Source organism: Hemicordylus capensis, chromosome 1 (assembly GCF_027244095.1).
Source record: "Hemicordylus capensis ecotype Gifberg chromosome 1, rHemCap1.1.pri, whole genome shotgun sequence".
Classification (NCBI taxonomy): Eukaryota; Metazoa; Chordata; class Lepidosauria; order Squamata; family Cordylidae; genus Hemicordylus; species Hemicordylus capensis.
Genome location: NC_069657.1, coordinates 200,199,357 through 200,219,379, shown reverse-complemented (window position 1 = coordinate 200,219,379; position 20,023 = coordinate 200,199,357). Strand labels below are relative to the sequence as shown.

Below are 20,023 nucleotides of genomic sequence, written 5' to 3'. Positions count from 1 at the left end.
CTGGCGGCCTCCCCCTCGGAGCGCCCGGGATGGTTTATAAAAACCAAGGCCACGCTGGGAGGGGGGAGCCGCGCACGGCTGGGTCCCGGAGCGCAGCCGCCAGCCCATTGGCCGCTGCCGCCCCACGTGACTGGCCCCGGCCACCGGGAAGCTGCGCCAGGCGCGAGCCAGCCAGCCAGCGCCTCTCGCAAGCCTGGCTGCGCCCCCTCCCCCTGCCCCCCCCCCGCCACGATCGCCCCTCTGCCCTCGGTTTCATATGTGGCTACAGTTTCTCGCAGAGCGATACGCAAACTTGTGCTTTTAAAAAGTGGGAGTGGGGTGGGGAAATAGGGGGGGAAAGTCAAGTATTAAATCAGGCGGAAATATTAATACATATCCGTGCCCCTCCCCCACTCCCCTTGACAACTCCAGAGGGAGCAGGGAGGGACATATAATCCGAACCAGTTCAAAGGAATAAAGCGGTTCAAGAAGCCAACTCCCTCTCCTGTTTTGGACCCTGTTCGCAGAGACATACGCGCCCGCACAGACTCATCTTTCAACTCTGGAGGCGGCGGGAGGAGATCAGATTCCAATTGAGGTTCAAGGGGGCTGAAAGATAGACGGGGGCGGCGGCTTGAAAATAGCCTGCCAGGGGACAAGACGTGGGAGGAATTTGATGCAGGCTATTGCAGGGAGAATAGCCTTCCTTGGAACTTGCTCTGGACATCTGGCTGCCCACCGGCTCCAGGTAGTCTCTGGTCGGGTCACAGGCTTGGCAAGAGGCTACTGGCTCATTGGCAAGAATGAACAACAGCTCAGTTCTTTCGCTTCTGACCCAGCTTGCTCTGAGACTCGAACTACTCCCCAGGATTTTTGAAGCCTCTTCCCCAAATGCAAGGATGCACGACTATTAGTACTGGCTGACGTGATGATAAGAATTACTCAAAGTGCTCCCGCTGAAATGGAAAGAGCACTCATTTTCTTCATCATTTTCTTCATCACGAAGAAACACGGTTCTTCATCAGAACCGGCACTGTCCAGTCCTCTAGTGCCCGACATCTACACACAGATCCTCATCAGAGGACTCAAAGGGAGTTTCATTGATTTCAATACCCACCCCAACCTCGCAATCTTCTATTATTTCACTCATTACTTTAAAGTCATTGTATTTGGGAGACAGCAGTGTAAGCGAAGGATGTGGAAGGTGTACGTGGGTGGGACGGGGTCGTGAGTTATACATGACACCTGTTTACAGCAATATTGTGATCATTATTACAGACCCAATCTGCAGAATTTATACCGTGAGTCGGCCGTATTTATGTCCCGTGTATCAACCATCAGAGCAGAGCTTGTTTGGTAATGCTGCCCTGCATCCCACCCCCTCCCCACACATTAACTTTCTTTGGCTCAAATAAATCCGTCAAGACAACACAGATTGTTTATTGTAGTTTTCAGAAGGGTTTCTAAATAAGTGGCCAGCAACTTTCATATTGACTCCTAGACCCTGGCCCTCTGAAAAGATAGAAGGTGCGCCATTTCATAGAGCGGGAACATTGCTAGGATCTCACTGGTTATTTCAGCAGGAGAGTTATATCTCCTTCCTTCCTCACCATGTTCATTCAGAAAGTAAGATCGCAATCCTATCCATGCTTATTTGGGACGAAGGCTGCAACCATATGCTTACTCACATTGGAGTAAATCCCACTGAACGTATTGGGACTGACTTCTAAATAAGCATGCATAAGATTGCGCTGTGAACCCCACCATAATCTCTTCCGAATTAAAATGCAGAGGTTTGGGCCGCTGGCCACACAGATGACTTCAAATAGTTGTGGTGCATCCTAGGCATATTTACTCTAGAATGAGTTCTATTAATTTCAAGCCTCAAGTCATGGTGCCTTCGACTGGATTCTTCATTCATCAGCCTTTTTGGAGAAGAGAGGTCATTCCAAGCAGAGTTCCTCGGAGGTAAGATCCACTGAAAGCGCTGGAAACTTATTTCCCAGCAGAAACCCTTCGAAGTATTCGACTTTGAACGTGGCGAGAAGTCCACAGACTGGAAGAAGCTCCTTGGTCTAGCCTGCTCTCTTCTGTGTATTTACTTGCTCACTGTAAGTACATAATCCTGGACTGTAAGTACTTCACTATAGTCACTGTTGCTTCAAAGGAAAGGAAAGAAATTCCCAGAATATGACGTGTGTGTAAATGTTCTAGTTTCTTAACATACACGCTCCCAAAGTGGGAGAAAACAGCCAAGCAGATCTAATCTTTATTTAAGCCGCAATGCTTGCAATCTTTGCGGGAGTGTGGATTTGACTCCGGAAACGGATACATCCAAAGAGGCAGATTTACATCTGTAAAAGTCAGAGACTGAGGAAAAAAGAGAGGAATTCCGGAGAGGAAGTGAATCTTTATTGTGATGCTCGGATCCAAACAGAATTCCTTCGTATGGTGCGAAGGTGCTACTCTAGAAAGGGACAAATTTGTAGTCACTGCTTTCCAGAGTCCTTTGGGGAAAAGGACCAGAAGCAAAAAAAAAACCTTGTCCCAGAGCAGGTCTTTCCCCCGTGGTTTGTAGTTTTCCTAATAACACTTGGCAGTTTCTGGGAAAGGGGTGAGGAATGACAAAGCGGTGCCAATAACGACAGCAACAAGCGCTGGCCACAAACACAAGTTCACGTTCATTAGGCTTGATCGCTTCCTTACTCACTCCCAATCCCTCCTAATCAACTGAACAGGCCAGTAAGCGAAACTGACAAAGGTCACGTAGTTCACCCCCGCCTAAACCCAATCCCTGTTTGTTTCTAGGACGTGTAAAGTAGTCGGTAATTAGGAAGTGGTTACTAAGGGCACCAGTAAAATATATTTTTTTCTTCTGTTCTGCCGAATACACGCACACACTTACCCTTTAGAAATCTTCTGTATTCAGAAACATTCCAGCAATAAGAGCAATAGCACAGCCCCGTAAAATACGGCACCATTAAAGCTACAACCCTACAGTTGCTTGCTGCTCTCTTTTCAAGAAAAATGTAAGGATAACAGTGCTAATGGGATGCTATTGCCTTCTTACTTAACATGTATATAAGAAATAATAATGGTCATGGGCACCATCCACTCCCCGTTAGGCCTTTTAAGAGGTGCAATCCACTGACATTGCAGTACACCCAAGTCAAAATGAATGTGACCCAGAAGTACTTCACTGTGGCGAGACCATTCTGATGTAGACTCTCTGATGTGTTTTGTAGGACAGCATGTTATTGAAAGCACCAAAGATACCTCGGGACTGTTCTAGAATATGCTAGAACCACTCCCCCGCCCTGTGAAAGTGCCCACAGTCTTTAACCAGGTTTAAAAAATGTGGTGAGTTGTAAGGTGATTTTGTGAGGCGTTTCGAAATGCAGAATTGGCCTCAGACCGGAGACTGTGAATGGGAATCAAAATAATGAGCTCACAAGACAAACCAACTTGCTACTACAGAAAAAACCACTGAGAGCGGTGTAATTTGTGCAAAACCTGTTGCTGTGATTTCAACTAAGGCATGCCGGGTGAGCAAAGTCTCTGAGTGAGTCACAGTTATTGCTGAAGAATCAGAGAGGCAGGTCGAGCGATGACCTCGGTCTTGGAGCAAATATGGAATGTAGATGAGAGCGAGCGAGAGGGAGCCGGCGATTCCCTCCGTGAAGAACGCGTTTGACAGGAGTGACAACTCTGAAAATGCACCAGGGCATTTATGTCAGGGCTTTTCCTCTTGCAACAGCACCTTTTCCAAATTATTTTCCTAGCCCCCACCCTCCTGGCATTGAGTCAACGTGGGTGCGACTGACATCATATCTGCATTACATTTTCCATTTGGAAATAGCACAGACATCAGAATCAACAACATTTCAGCTGCATGTGGGCACCCGGCGAGAAGACTGACGAGCTTCCCCGCGGGAGGAAAATCAGAAAGTGGTGTTTTTAAGAAGAAATTGTCTCATCTCCCTGCTACAGATTTATGCACTTAATTATTTAAAATATTACATATTTTAAAATTACAATACTGAAATATACACAGCAGTCTACTAGAACTGCTATGCAGAGTCGTTTCCTAATTAAGCAGAGTACTTGCTGCTTTAAATACACTTTAAGTACTTTTTAAGTACAGCCAATCCCAACCCATACCCCACCGCCTTTCACGGTGTCACCCGGGTCCTCCTCAGATTTATCTGAAATAAAACCAGTTCCAAAGAATTCCACTTGAACAGGCAAAATGCCGAAACACCAGACACAGGAACGCGGCCAAGTATGTCGCCCCCAGCAGCAGTGTGGTGGAGGGGAGGAAGAAAAACATTTTAATTAAATAATAATTATAAAATAAGAAGCACAAAGCAAGGTCCAGTCAGATGCCAACATTCTTCTTTACGAAAAACCTCTTCTTTTATTTCGTTTTGATTCCCACGTCTTAAACGCAGGACGGATACATTCGTTATTCCAGGTATACATGGGACTTCAACCTATACGTAAGATTAGGTTGTATGGGGGAAATGTTGTCCTCCGGTGCATACGGAAGTTACTTCGTTTATAACGCAAACTCTTGTATTCGTGGAATCCTCTACGAGGACCAGTCTAAACCACTTTGGCGTCTTGTCGCAGAAAAAGAGAATCCAGTAAAAGTTCAGCAATGGAAAATCTCGTTGAAGTCCCTCAAAGCGTTGCAGGGTGCTGCAATCCTAAGCATACTTACAAGGGAGTATTTCCAGTTGAACTCAGTGAGATTGCCTCAAAGTAAAATGCTTACAGTTGTGGTTTTAAGCAGGCGACAATCTCACTGAAACCAATGGCATTTGAGTTGGATCCCGTCCTCACTGTATACAAACCGAGGTGACAGGATAATTTTTGTTTGTTTTTATATATTATTTTTCAGGCCATTTTGGGTGGCTCATTATCATTTTTCGATGCAGTTTGTTTTGTGTGATTTGGTTGTTCCAGGTAATTGGTGTGCGTGTGTTTTGTTCTGTTTTTGCTTTTATGTATGCCGCCTTGAGCGTTCTGATTTAATGGAAAGCGGGGGCAGGAATTCCTATTCTCTCTCTCTCTCTCTCTCTCTCTCTCTCTCTCTCCCCCCATTTCCCTGCCCCGTATAGAGGGGCACTGAGATAAAAAGTGAAGTGAAGAATATAATCTTTTTATATAGATTGCTCACTCCTGTGCATTATTTGTTTGTTTATTATTAGTTATTTCCAATCCAATCCACAACAACTCTTGCGCTGAAATAGTTAAACTTCTACTTCTGGGATATCCAGAGAGTCAGTGAACCCCTTGTGCTTCGGTGGTGCTGAGGTGGTTGAGAGCACCTTCTTCACTCGGTGCCCCTTGTTCTCTCATATATTAATTTCTTCCTGATTTCTGAATAAATATTGGAATGTGTGGGTTGACGACTGAACGGTTATGAGAAAGAAACCGAGTTAATGGCAGCCAAAAGGCCATGGTGCTCAAATCATTCATTTAGAGCGTAAACACCAACAGATGTATTATGGCATAAAGCTTTATTGGACTAATGTCATTTCATTAGTTCTAAGTTGTTGTCCTAGCTATTTTCTACATATATACTTGGGAATGTGGTGTGGGGGGAGGTAAACAATCTTTTGCATATTAAACAATAGAGATAAAGGGTCATAATTTTTTTTTAAAGTACAGTTCTGAAACTATGTGGCACCACTATGTACTTTTAAAAACAGTTTCATTCCCTGCCCCCATACATACATACATACGTGTGAATTATTACTAGACTATTGTGAGGGACCAAATGTGCAACAATGTACATCTCTCTCTCTCTCTATCAATCTATCTATCCATCCATACATACACACGATAATATCTCTCTCTATGTGTGTGTATGTGTATGTGTATCTCATGCACACGCACACAGACACCATAACCTGCTGGCTTAGGATAGCACTTCATGCATCTGACGAAGTGGATTGTAGTCCCCAAAAGCTTATGCTACAATAAATCTGTTGGTCTTAAGGTGTCACAAGACTCTTTGTTGCTTTTCCAGCAACAGACGACTAGGCCAGGGCTACTACTCTGGAAATCATCTCTAGTCTCCGGGTGCAAACTAACTGGCCTTAAACACTATTCAGTCTCATTGGTTTCACTGGAGTAGCTGAAGAAGTGTTCCAGTCTCTCCAGTTTAAATCAACTTAAACATTTGGTTTGGGCTGGATTATTCGAATGACAAGTCATCTAACTCAAAAAGGACTTCTTTAAGACCAGCTTACATTTTAGAACGGATTGTGTCATGCACAAGCGTAAAAAGTTACCTTTAAACACTGAGAGCACAGTCCACCCAAATGCCTCCATAAACCTCTCTCTTGTGGACAGTTACAGGAATTAACGTAGCTGAACTTTGACTGTGTCCTGAATATGGAAAATTGAACTTCCTCCGCAAGTAATTAATGCAGACAATAGTCTAAGAGCCCAATCCTGTGCAAGTTTACTCATAAATAAATCCAAATAAGTCCAGTGAGAATTACTCCCATAGTATTGCAGCTTTAGTCTTATCCCCTCCTCCTCCATATTGTTAATCTAAATGATGAGTCATTTAATACGTTCTCCCATTTATGCAAAACAATGAAAAATGTTTAGAAAACACCATCAAGGTTATAAGCATGTTAGATTCCTCCTTAGCAGGCAACCTGTGTGCCTTGCACTTCTCATTTGTGTGCAATTCACATTCTGCAGAAGAGCCCTCATATCGGTTTGAATGTTAGTGGATTGCACACGCTAAGAAAATATATTTTATTACGGCGTGCAGAAAGTGAGAAAATTAACTGTTCACTGTTCACGGGAGGTCCTCTCACATTCTAGCCAGTGGATCCTCTACATCATTGTATCACATGCTCAGAAGCAATATTAAAAGGGCTCTATTAGTTGCTCACTAGCTGGCTGGCTTACTTTAAGGCGAGATAACAAGCAAGGGAGACTTGCTTGCAAACTGAACTCTTCGGCCTCTCCAGTAGTTATATTCGAAGGTTCAGTACTCAGTCTTAGCCACTAGATGTCTCTGCAACTTTTCCTGTAAAGGATCAGAACATGGATAAACGCGGGTTTGTGTTGGGCGGCCGCCCGGTATGCTAGCACGAAACTTGAAGCCCTGAAGTATCTGGTTTGAAAGAATTTTTACTACAAGAAGGAGAGGAAGAAGGTTCTCAGCAAAAGCAACTGTCCTATTAGCACGAAATCTCTGCTATGATTGTCTTGTAGGAAATCTTGTAGGAAATCATAGGAAATCATTGTCTTGTGTGTAAATCAAACTTCAGCTGGCCTTGTTCTTTAGAAGGAAATTGCAGGACAGAAAAGGCAAACGAGTGATTCGCTGAGTAAATTTGTATCTCTAAAAGACAAGCCAAGGGCACTGTCTGGCACTGCACTGGCCTTCATTTCTGAACCAGTATGCCTTGCATATCTCCATTACTAGCCTATTGCCTTGGGACACTTCAGGTGCGATTAGTTGCAGCTTCCGCAGACATACATCCTCAGGTGCAAAAAGAAGGCTCTGTGTGTGTGTGTGTGTATCTGTCTTCGACCATGAGAGAGAATTTGGGTTCAAACCATGGTCCATTTAATAGGTAAATATAGGAAAAAATATGTGTTTCAGTAGTTCTGGATTTACTCCATATATGCCACACATACGGTCTACCATATATTGAATGATTGCAACATGATATGTTGATGGCGAAGTAGGTTGCATACAATGTTGTATAGGATGCCAGCACTTTTTTTAAAATTCCCACCTACGTACATGTGCATTTATGTACACACTTAAAAACAACAACAACAACACACACACCCCTGTATGTATGTGTTGCCCTGCAGTGAAGGATAAGTATTGTGAACAAACTGAGAACTGAAGGTAAACGGGGCACAAAACCCACACCAGAAGAGCTAGGATGAGAAAAGAATGCAAAAGATCAGCCAAATGCTTGGAGAAACCCGGAAACGGAGTTTGACCAATACGCCTTTGAGCGCAGACTACAGCGGACTGCCCAAAGGGAGAGGCTGCCTTTTCGTGGCAAAGACACCAGCTATCGCCCTCCTTCCATCCAACCCTGCAAGAAACACAAGCGATTGACCCTCGGCGTGACCCTTCCTTCCTTGTTCCTGCTGACACTGGCGGTGAAACCAAGTTCATCCCACAACCGCCTGGCATTGGAGGTCTAGACAGATGTAAACACCACCAGAACCTTGCGACGGCTTCGCTATGGAGACTGGGCGGCCGGGACGCCATGTTTATTACCTGCCCTAGCACAGCAGTCGGGATCTGCAGAAGTTCACCTCAAAGCACCCGCAGTAAAGACGGGAAACAAATATTTGCTCAGCCCTTTCTACCTCGAAGCACTTCGACTCTTTAAAAGCTGGTGGGGATTTCGGTCCCCTTGAAACATGTGTTCCATTTCAATTAAGGCGGATGAGACCTTCTCAATTAAAAGTTAACAAACAAGGACCGCCTATTCTTTGATGTCCCAGGGAACAACTTGTTGGAGGGGTGAGGGCAGAAATGTAAAAGCTTGGCTTCAGGCCGTGGCACCAACATAAAAATCAATAGGAACAACTGAGTAAACAACACCGACCGGCAAAAACAGCCCTTTCCATTTGTCTGCTAACATTCCCCCTTTCAAATACGTTTTTTTTTTTTAAGAAATTGAAAACCCCCAGAAATAGTTTCCTTCATGAAGAATAGTTCCAAAGAGCCTTCAAGCCAATTAATCTGGTTGTCTAGAAATCTAAATATCAAATAACGGCTTTATTAGTATATAATTTTCTTTCTGGAAAGCAATGACGAAGTGAAATGCATTGCGGTCGACGTCGTTACCTAATATCTACTTAGTAGATTATTATTAAACTTCATTTTATGACGTGTGCTAAACTTTCGTCGCGCCTATGAAGGGAGCCCCTCTTTGAAAGACGTTGCACATAAACTCAATATTGGCATTATATAAAAGGTGCAAAATACAAAATAAAATAATATTAATAAGGAGGGGAGGGGAGCCAGGACGAATCTGCGTGTAACACCTGATGCAGCCTCCCTTCGCTTGTACCATGCTCATTTGGGGGCGGGCGGGGCGGGGGGAGAAAGAAAGAAAGAAAGAAAGAAAGACAGAAACCAAACACCCAGGTCTTTGGTTTTACTGAGAGATCCTAACACTTCTGTATTCCGAATTGATGCTGGGTTGGTTTGGTGTGGATCGGAGTGTATGCCGAAGACGTGAAGATGTAGGTGTGCGGTTATCTGAAGATACGGCGGGAAGTGATGGGTGGGGGGCGAGGAGGGGAGAGGTGGGGGAAAAACCAACTCTGTTAAAGGCTCTGAGAAAACAGATGGGGGCGCCAAACGACAGCAATAAAGCTGCCCGCAGACTTCCGCTTCCCATTTTATATCTGGTTACTCATTCCCCAGGCTTGGCTGCAGCCTTTCCAGAGACCGAGATGCCTGTACGGAGGCGGGGGTATTTTACATCTTGGAGTCGACCACTATTTCCACTTGTAAAACAATACGCCTGCCTATTTAGCTGGGATGACTAGCACCGCTGCCAAGTGGATCCCCCACCCATGGCACTCTCTCTCCCAAGCAATCCGGAGGCCTGGTTTACAATCAACAGCGGATACCCGGAAGTTTGCTAAATGTCAAGTTTGTGGGATTTTATAGGATCCCAGCGAAGAGAGTGGGTTCAGGCCAGAACTTAGCTCAGGGTTCTGGGCTGGCAAATTGTGGATTGCTAAATACAGAAAAGACACATGCAGGATTTGGGAGGGGGGTGTATTTTTAAATAAATAAATAAAGCACTTGGTCATCTGGAGCGAGGCAGAATGAAGGGACTTTGTCGATTAACCGGGAACGGGTTAAAGACCAACAACCCACCCTGTCCACTTTTGCGTTGGTATCTCACGTTTAAGACAACGGTGGAGAGAAAGCGAGAAATGCACACTCAGCCACTTGAAATATTTTGACAGTAATCAGAAACCGCATTAGGAAATGCCCTTCGAGAGCCCAAAACGTATGTATGGGGCCAATTTGCAACTTCCATCCTTTCCTTGTGTAGGCTGCACTCAGCCTTCTGTATGCTATCCTTGTGGCACAGTCAAAGCCGGAGCACCGAAGGCTCTCCTGAACTGAATACTGGATTAGATTTTAAGAACCACAGACCCACTACAAATCCTTAAACGAAAGTCTTTAGCTGGATGTAACTCCGTGGAACTTTGGGTTTACTTCTGTGTCAATCCGCTGTTGATATTCCCTCGAACCTTGAAGGGGCCTCCGGGGTTGCTGTCAGATGCCGCCCCTTTAAATCCCAGACACTCCCCAGTGAATCATGTTCATTCCACTGGAATGTATTCCTCCGTACTAATTTGAGTTTTGAGGTGTTAACTTGAAAATACATTAGATTAACATCAGTGGCTTCATGATCTTACACACAGTAGGGGCAATCCAGAGAAAGTTAGGTGCCATTAAATCTCTTTGAAACTAGTGCTGCCCATTTGCATTCTCAATCATACACTTTCTGGAATAATACTGGATAATGTGCTCTGAACTTACTCTGGTTTATACCCAATAGGTGGAAGGACAGGTCGTAGAAAATGCATCACAGTCCTTTCCTATAGGTTTTAATGGGAGAGTTAAGCCACCTGCCTAACTCTGCTCCATTGAAGTCAGTTGCATTTAAAAGTGCTTGTTTTGGATCATGTCCCAATACCTCTAGAATTAGCCGTCTGGGGGCCTTATTTAGAAATTAACATTCAAATTTCGGAATCAGAATCGGGCCACCTCCCAAATCAAGAGGACAATAGTGGAACTTGCCTGTTTGAAGGAAGAATGCATCATGGAGCGTGCTGGAAACTGACAGGTGTTATTTGATGACAAGACATAACCTGGGATATTTTTTATTCTTCCTCATCATCAGAAACATAAATTGAAAGAAGCGAGAGAGAGAGAGAGAGAGAGAGAGAGAGAGAGAGAGTGAGAGTGAGAGTGAGAGAGAGAAAGAAAGAAAGAAAGAAAGAAAGAAAGAAAGAAAGAAAGAAAGAAAGAAAGAAAGAAAGAAAGAAAGAACCTTTCCTTGAATGGAAAAGGTTGGACAATAGCTCTTGAGGAGGTACTCCCAGGATGCTAATGACAGAGGCTTTATCTTCGTTTAAACGCTTGCCCTCGGCGTCATTGTTATAATCAAAGTTCTCACTGAAGAGCGAGTTTCCGATAGGAAGGCCGGGAAGCGTTCTTCTCCGTGTCCCTTCAGGCGCTGGGAGAGATTGGCTATTCTACCGAACCTCCTCGGAACAGAGAGAGAGAGAGGGAGAGAGAGATGAGCAAACTGAGAGGCAGGTAACTTTGCGCACGGGCGGTGGGGCGGCTGGGGGAGAGATTTGGGGCGGAAACCTACGGGTCTTCCTCGTTGCGCCTCCTGGACGCCTTTGAAACCTTGACGTCCAGGCTGTTCCCAAAGAGGAAAAGGACACAGGGCTTCCATTGAAAGGGGTGGAGGAGGTTGGAGAGAACTCTAGGTAGAGAATGAATGAATACATGAATGAATGAAGGCTTCTTCTCTCCCCCCACCCCTGATGCTTTAAATCATGTCCTTAAGGTTCCTTGGAACATTTTTTTTCTCACTCAGTCAGTCCACCAGAGAGAGGATTTTGAGCCAGAGGCGAAGGAAGAACTTTAGACTAGTTCCGTCCATAAACAGTATTATAGAAAGCCCCCTCCAAACACACACACACACACACACACACACACATACATTGAGGTCCTGGGTTGTGTACGGTTAAAGAAATACCCGGAACCCATAGGATTACAATTAAGGGTTCCATCTGAAGGCTCTGGCTGGAGAGAGCTGCGCTTGGGCTGGTAGGTATATCTGCCAGGAGAGTTGCTGAACTCTGAAGAGGAGCGCTTGGTGTGTGTCTGTGTGTCTGTGTGTGGTAGGAAAAGAGGGAGTCGATTTCTTCAAGGGAAGTCTGCTTGCTTTTTTTTTAAATAGAAAGGTGATTAAAAGGAGGTCTAATGGGGGGGTGGAATTCTCTCCCTCCCCCTCCCCCTCTGGCAAGCTTCCCTTTCCCCAAGATTTTCTCTAAAATGCCTTCCTAGGAATCAAAACCTCTCCTGTCATTTAGCCTGTGTTTCTGTCCGAGGACAAACGAGAAAGAAGCTGCATCGTTAGGAGCTCAAAAGGCAACACACACACACACACACACACACACACACACACACACAAGCAAGGGGGGGAAAGGGGGGGAATCAGAGCATAATGATGCACCTAAATGAAGGGGGAAATGTTGCTCAGCTCGTTTTATTAATCAGACTGTCAATTTCACCCCAGAGGCCAAACCCCAGAGCAATCCATGCAAGATCTGATCGAGCTAAGGACGAGCACTCTTCTCTTCACTCTTGGTCTTTCTGCCGCTCTACCTGGATCTATTTGTCTGCTCAGAAGCCGCCTTCATTATTCCCTGACAGGAGCTTGTATTTATTTGCTTATAAACCTGTTACAATAAATGATTATTCGACCAGCGTCATTCGTACCTTAATGACGAACGCTCCTTTTCGTGATGAATGACATTTCGGAGCTCGAAGGGATGCAGGGGTCATTTTGACCAGTCATTCCCTTCGCTTTGGCATCTCGCTTTTTTTTTTTTTTTTACACGCCTCTCTCCAAAAGAGGTAATAATATTTAGAGACACTCGCCGGGCTGAATGCGAATTAGCCCCTGCTGCAGGCTCATCATTAGGAGGACCAACCCTTTGCAACTTTGACATTCTTTTAAAACACACACATAGACACACACACACACACACACACACACACAGAGTTTTTAAAGTGGGGGAGCTGAGATGATGGAAAGAATAAGAAAAGAGATGATCCTGATGGAAAGAGGGCTGCACAGCCCGACGGCTGGCAAAAGGCTGGCGAATTTGTCAGACTCAGCTGGAAACGCGGTGCTGGAGGCCCTGGAAAACTCGCCACACAGCGGCCGCCTCAGCCCCAGACTAACTTCCGCTTCTCTGCACAGCGCGATCGGAGACATCCCCGCCAAAGGCAAATTCGAAATAGACACTTTATTCAACCTTCAGCACCAGAACAGTGAAAGTGGCATCGCCTCGGACCTGCCTACCTCCGAAAGCAGGAAGAAGATTAGCCATTACTCAGAAGTTGCTCAAGAGGCAGATATGAACAGTGATGTGGAGGTGGGATGCTCTGCGCTCCGCTCTCCTGCCAGCCTGACTTCCTCCCAGCTGAAGGAAAACAATAACAAAGGTAACTCTGCCTCTCTCCCTCTCTCGGCCTCCTCACCCCCACCCCCAAAGCGGGCGTTTACCGGGGTAAGAACTTGGGGGGGGGGAGCGGTCATTGCACCTTGGCACTCAGCAGAACCAAATTTTGAAGCTTTTGCTTTAGAGGGTTTTGCCATTAGAGGGGATAACCCCTAATAGTCTATCAAATACCAGGATCTATCTATCTATCTATCTATCTATCTATCTATCTATCTATCTATCTATCTATCTATCTATCCTCCGGCCCTTTATGGGATCTATACAACCGGAGCGACTACATTTAGGCATTCCAGTGTGGAGGTCACACAGGAAGGATCTATACCGTGTATTTTTACACACCAGGCAGTATCTCCAAATAACTAAGTGGATCTGCGGTAGCATGGATATTCAATCCCTGCCTCCCCCCGCCATTTCTAAATCCAAGTGTGCAGCTCAGGGCAGGATGGAGATTGTGTATTTGTACACACCATCCAGCACATCGCAGAGCATCTGGGTCTCTCTCCTCCAGGATTTATGCCGCGCTTTGGAGATCAAAGTGTCACTTACGCAGTATTTTTGACTACGTTTCTATATCAGAAGTGTAGACAGGTGCCTCTAGTCCAATCTCGGCACGGTGTATTTATACAGAATGTTTATAACTGATAGCAGCTAGTCGTGGTATTTATACATCCTACTGTGTGTTTATGCAAAGTGCATCTGGATGTTCCCTTTTCCTAGGCAAATTCTCTCTTTCCGTATTTGACCTTCTGTCTGATTCCCCGTAACAATACAAATCGTTTTTTGAAAAGAGGACATCGTGTATCTGGTGTCCTTCCTTCCCGCTGTGCCATTTTTATTCCTAAAACGATTCACTCTCCACTGTTAACTTCGGCACTGGAAATAATGCAGAAAAATCTCCAAAAAAGCACCATGCCACCTTTTAAACAGCGACAGTTAAATCATCTGAAGGAAGAAAGCAATGTGCAAAATAATAACTGATCAGAAGGCTTCTTTCGAGGACACTCTGGTTATTTCCCTTTTGCCGAAAGTATCCTACAAAATAATTAATTCACAATCCAAATAGCCACTTCTTTCGGTTTATTTTTGATCCCTAAGAAATAGTGCCCAGCAAAAGATGTGGGATTGGAGTCAGAAAAACATCCCTGCTTCGGATCATTTCCCTCCGATTCTACAAACTGCATTCCCAACTTTCCCTCATTTTCTTTAAGAAGTCACATGTTCTAATATTTAAAAGAAAATGTCCAGTTTTCTTAGAATCATTTGGTTGTGAAGCCATTTTTTTTTAAAAAGAAACTTTTATTGATTCTATTAACAACGGCAATTTGTATCCATGACAGCCAGCATTAATTATCAGGGCGCCCAGATTGCAAACGGGCCTGCCGCTTCATTGCCATCCGCACACCAACGCCTCTCTCTCTCTCTCTCTCCCGACCCCGCTGCCTTTTTTTTTTTTTTTTGCTTTGGTAGGATATTCGGAAAGCAGTTCAACCCCCAGCACCACCACCTCGTCCTCAGGATCCAGTTTGAGCAGCCTACATAGTGGGAATGCCTTGGGGAGCTCTAGCTCCGGAGCCGACCAGGTGAGGAGGTACCGCACCGCCTTCACCCGGGAGCAGATCGCCAGGCTGGAGAAGGAGTTCTACCGCGAGAACTATGTCTCTCGGCCCAGAAGGTGCGAGCTGGCCGCGGCGCTCAACCTCCCGGAGACCACCATCAAGGTACTGCGAACCGGGGGCTGGGGGAGGCCATCGAGGCCGTAGTCGATCTCTTTCGGGTTCTTGAATCACAGAGCTGCCTCCAATTCCAGTTACCGCTTCCCGACAGAAAGATCCAGTAGTTTACTCCCGGTTTCCCCCAGGGCGGCAAAATAAAGTCAATGACAACATAATAACACCAGACAAATAAACGGAGAGTTCAGCTGTTCCCATCAGGTTCTTTAACTATTTTTAATCTCAGTCCTTCCTTCCTTCCTTCCTTCCTTCCTTCCTTCCTTCCTTCCTTCCTTCCTTTATATTTTTATATATAAAAATTATATTAAAGAACAGATCGAGATATTAACTTTAGTCATTTTGGAATTGGATCGTAGGATATTATTCCTCCAGATGTTTTCTTTTTAATGGTGCACTTTTCTAAAGATGTTTGCTCTTTGGAACTCAAACGAAAGAAGAAGAGGCAGCTGAGGTCGGAGGCCTCTTCTAGTATCGTGAAGAGATTTTATCCATTCCCTACCATAAACAGACTGTGCTCACCATATCAAAATTATGGCAAGAACAGCCGTAATCATTTTGTAATCACGACACTGTGTCTGGTTTCTGAAGGCTACAAAACAGTAGACTGCAATCCTGTCCATATTTACTTGCGAGTAAGCGCCATTGAGACTTACTTCTGAGTAAGCATATTTAGGAATATGTGTGTTGAAGGTATTCGGAAGAAATGTTTTTGGAGCGGGTTATTTTGAATCCTGTGGTATACAGTGCGCGGTTAGAAAAATGCGAAGAGGAGGCAAGGTAAACGGAAGGAGCGATAGCGTATTTGGTTGTGAACTCTATGGGTGAAATCCACATCCTTTCCAATGAAAATCCATCTGGTTGCCTAATTGATGAGTCGAAAATTTGGCGCTGGTATCCTGTTGCAACTTGATCTACAGTCCACTTTGTGTGAAGTTGAAAACTGCATTGACGTCTTCAGTAAGACTGAAAAAGATTGGACTGTCACCTTGCAACTTGATAGCGATACAGTTCTTAATCGTATTTTTAATGTGCGTGGGGAGTGGATTTTTCTTTTCAAAAATTAACAACGGCGAGCAAAGTTTGTAGAGCGACAGAGATGCTAGGCTAAGCAGTGGAGGGTCCTGGCACGGTTGCTGCTAACGCTTTCCACTGGAAGGGCCTATCCTGTAAGCACATTTAACCAAGGCCTAAAAGTCGAAATGAAAGAAGCTAGGATTCGTTTAAGGAGCCTCGCGTTATACTGAATTACTCGGAAGTCCTCTTCTAGATTATGCGCGCTGTGGCAGGAAGGGTAAACTGGAAATCTATCATATGCATTGAGGCCATACCCGAATAAGGCGGACTGCAATTTTGGCAAGGAGGGGGGCTAACTGGACGTGAAATCGGAAGGGCTAGCAGGATGTACATTTGACCCGCTGGCGGAGGGAGGGGCTTTTGATGTGCTGCTCTTTAAAGCCACCCTCTGGTCTGTGTTTCCCCCTCCCCTGCTCCATCCACTCCCTTGCTCCAACGCCACCTTCCCCTCCACATCCCCAGGTGTGGTTCCAGAACCGACGGATGAAGGACAAGCGGCAGAGGCTGGCCATGTCGTGGCCCCACCCAGCGGACCCCAGCTTCTACACCTACATGATGACCCACGCCGCCGCCACGGGGAGCCTGCCCTACCCCTTCCACTCCCACGTGCCTCTGCACTACTACCCACACGTCGGGGTGACGGCGGCAGCGGCTGCCGCTGCGGCGTCCGGAGCAGCGGCCTCGCCTTTCGCCACCTCCATCCGCCCGCTGGACACCTTCCGCGCCCTCTCGCACCCGTACTCCCGCCCCGAGCTGCTGTGCAGCTTCAGGCACCCGGGCCTCTACCAGTCGCCTGCGGCTGCAGCTGCCGCGGGGCTCAACAGCAGCGCCGCGGCTTCTGCGGCAGCCGCTGCGGCCGCGGCCGCGGCAGCCGCGGCTTCCTCAGCTCCGCCCACCGGCTCCGCCCCCTGCTCCTGCCTCAGCTGTCACAGCAGCCAATCGGCGGCGGCGGCCGCAGCAGCTCTGGGCTCTCGCGCCTCTGGCTCGGATTTCACCTGCACCGCAGCGGGAGCGGCAGCCGCCACGCAGCGCTCGGAAAGCGGCTTCCTGCCTTACTCGGCCGCCGTGCTCAGCAAGACCGCGGTCTCCTCCCCAGACCAGCGGGAGGAGGCGCCCTTGACCAGATAACCAGCCACCCCCGGCGGCCTAGGTGGCGCTGTTGTGCCGGGGTGGCCAAAGGCAGGAGCCAATCATTTTGTACAAGGGGCGGGGGTGGGCACATACACTGGAGCTCTAGCAAAAGACTTCTTGCGTTAAATGGATGGTGGTGATGATGATCATGATGGTGATGGTCTACTGGAAAGGGTGGATGGCGGAGGATATGGGGGGCAGCCCCTCTGGGGTTGGAAAACAAAATCCTTCTTAATTTCGGCTCTCCCGTCTCCCTCAGTGGTAGGAACTGTCTGTAGAAGGACCAGAGCCAGCGCTTCCAGGCGCTCTGCACTCAGTCCGACCCTCAGAGCGGCCCTCTGCAGGCGGCAATGGGAACTGCTTGGGGGTTTTGAGCTAAAGGTGGTTTTTTGTTTGTTAGTTTTTGAGGCTACATTAAACCCTGGATCCTTTACAAATCCAAACAAATTGTTTAGGTATCTTTTAAAACACATGGCCCGCCCATTAAAAAGAAACCACCACCACCGTGCATTTAGTAGGAATTTGACTGAGAACGAAACAGACAAATCCTGAGGCAATTAGTGACAGTGACTTCTTTTAATGAGTAGGCAGAAACTGGATCTTTTTTAGAGGCAGGGAAAATGCGATTCTTATTATGATGTCGTTTTATTCCTGCCCTATGGAACTGGAAACGGCTGGTGTATTTTTTTGGAGGGGAAAACAACCCCTCCAAATGGTAAGCTAATGTGGTTGGTGCGGAAGGGCCTGTAAAAGGAAAGTAAGTGTGGTAATGATAGCATGCTAGCCTAGAAAATAAGGAGAAGGGGTGTTTTTTGTTTTTTGTTTTTTGTTTTAAAGCTTAATGCTTTCTGACTACCATAGTCCACGTAATCTGGGAAATACTTGAAGCTTTCTTGGCATGTGACGTATTGTTCTGAATCACTGACCTCCAGGATCCCTTTTTTATTTTTTAATTTGATTTTTAATTTTCCAAAGGAGGGGGAAATAATACATCTCGGCTTTATTTCCTCATACGCATTTGCCTCCGAAAAGCCACCGCTGGGTAACAGAGACCAAACCCTTACTACTGGAGGGACTTCCGTGAACTTGAAGGAAGGCACATCAAAAACCACCGGTGTTACTGCCATGTCAATTTTGATGCTAATAATGTGCAGATTATGACGAAAATTGCCAATCATGTTCTCTGATGGACCTCCTTTGAATGTGGAATTGGGGAAAGGGAAAAAAAAGTTCCCCGCACAGAGACCTGCTGTCAAGTACTAACAACCCGCTAAGGGAAGTCATTAGAAGAGACAGATAAGAGACTTGGTACATAAAACATTGTTCTTGGTGCAAAGAATGTATGTTATTTAATGTTATATCTGTTACCTTGGAAGTGATTTTGCACAAGAAAGCCACCGTTCTTATCATCTCAATTGCCAATTTTCATTTTGGTAACTTGGACACCCGGGGTAGACTTTTCTCTGTTCAGTTGATATTCCACCAATGTGAAGAGCCTCATTAAATCAAACTCGGATATTTCCATAATGCTCCCTACAGAGCCACTTCACTCTTCACATAATGAGATTTTTCTGAAGAGTTGAAGCCCTCAAATAACTAGCTATTGCTTATTTAGGCCCTGGGTATACAGTGTGAACACAGACACACAGCCCATCCATTCTCACTAATTTATATATATTTCAAATAAGTGTCCTGAAATTCTTCTGTTTTTAAGACACTGGAGTTTTTTGTTTTGTTTTGCTTTGCTTTGTGTTTTGCATTCTGATAATGGACTTTCAGGAAATGATTTTGAAGTCTGTAGTGTTCTGTTCAGTGAACATAAACTGTAGTTTTTTGGGGGTTTTTTTTGTGGTTGTCAAAGGATGGAGACAGATTGCTTGCACCGAGGTAGGACAGGAATGAAAAAAACAAAACAAAACCCAGCACTGAGACGGCAAGAAGAGGAGGGCGGGCTGTCTTGAGAAGAATTGTTCATAGGATATTTAGAGAACTTAAACGAATTACCTAATCCGCAAAAAGTCCTTTTTAAAAGAATAACTAACAAGACTACTTATGTATAAAACAAGAACAGAAATATACCAGCTGTTGTCCATTGAGTTTATATTTAAATTTTTTATTAATATATAAGTTAATGCTAACTAAATAGACCAAAACACGGCACTCTTTTCCAGCTTTACCTTTTCGATTCTCGAAATAATTTGTTATGATCGCCCTTATTGGATGTAGAGATAATTTTGGCAATAATGTTTACATTTTTTCCAAAATATAAATATATAAATATATAAATATATATCTTAGAACTGATCGATAAGGTTGCTGGTTGGTTAAAAAAAAGAAAAAGAAAAACCTAAACTCATCGTATGTTAGGTCCGTTGGACCTGGTTATTATACGAAAACTGTAAATAAAGTCCTTGTGCTTCAGATATTGCTGGCTGTACAAACTCACTGTAAAATATTTTACAAATGTGCAATAATGGCAAAGCTTTGTATATTACATTATTTATTGTGTTTGTTCATGTAAAATAAATGTTATTTAAATCAAAAACTACCTGATTTGTTTAAGATCCTGAGGATAATTGCCTACTGATATTCGGTAGCTTTGGTTTTTGTTTTTCTGTATATCGAAAATGTCAATCAGGGTTATGAGAACTTCTTAAAATAACCTCCTTAAGTTGCTTTTTCATACACGAATCAGATGGATTAATTCATACTAATCCGTATTTTTACTGCGAAGGCAATGCATTACTCATGTTTATAGCAGACGGGTAATAAGTCCAAACATTGGTTTAACTTTAATTGGCTGG

At 45.1% G+C, this 20,023-nt stretch overlaps 1 protein-coding gene across 1 annotated transcript; it reads left to right on the top strand.

Annotated features, from left to right (window-relative positions):
* The first annotated feature begins 12,843 nt into the window (after nt 1-12,843).
* Nucleotides 12,844-17,216, top strand: EVX2 (even-skipped homeobox 2). Its single transcript, XM_053286295.1, has 3 exons — nt 12,844-13,267; nt 14,752-15,002; nt 16,551-17,216. The coding sequence occupies exons 1-3, from the start codon at nt 12,844-12,846 to the stop codon at nt 17,214-17,216; spliced, it is 1,341 nt and encodes a 446-aa protein (XP_053142270.1).
* Nucleotides 17,217-20,023: the final 2,807 nt, after the last annotated feature.

Coding starts and splice junctions, on each gene's coding strand:
- EVX2 (XM_053286295.1), top strand. CDS start 12,844: ATGATGGAAAGAATAAGAAAAGAGATGATCCTGATGGAAAGAGGGCTG. Junction 13,268..14,751: donor GAAGGAAAACAATAACAAAG/GTAACTCTGCCT, acceptor TTGCTTTGGTAG/GATATTCGGAAAGCAGTTCA. Junction 15,003..16,550: donor TCCCGGAGACCACCATCAAG/GTACTGCGAACC, acceptor CCACATCCCCAG/GTGTGGTTCCAGAACCGACG.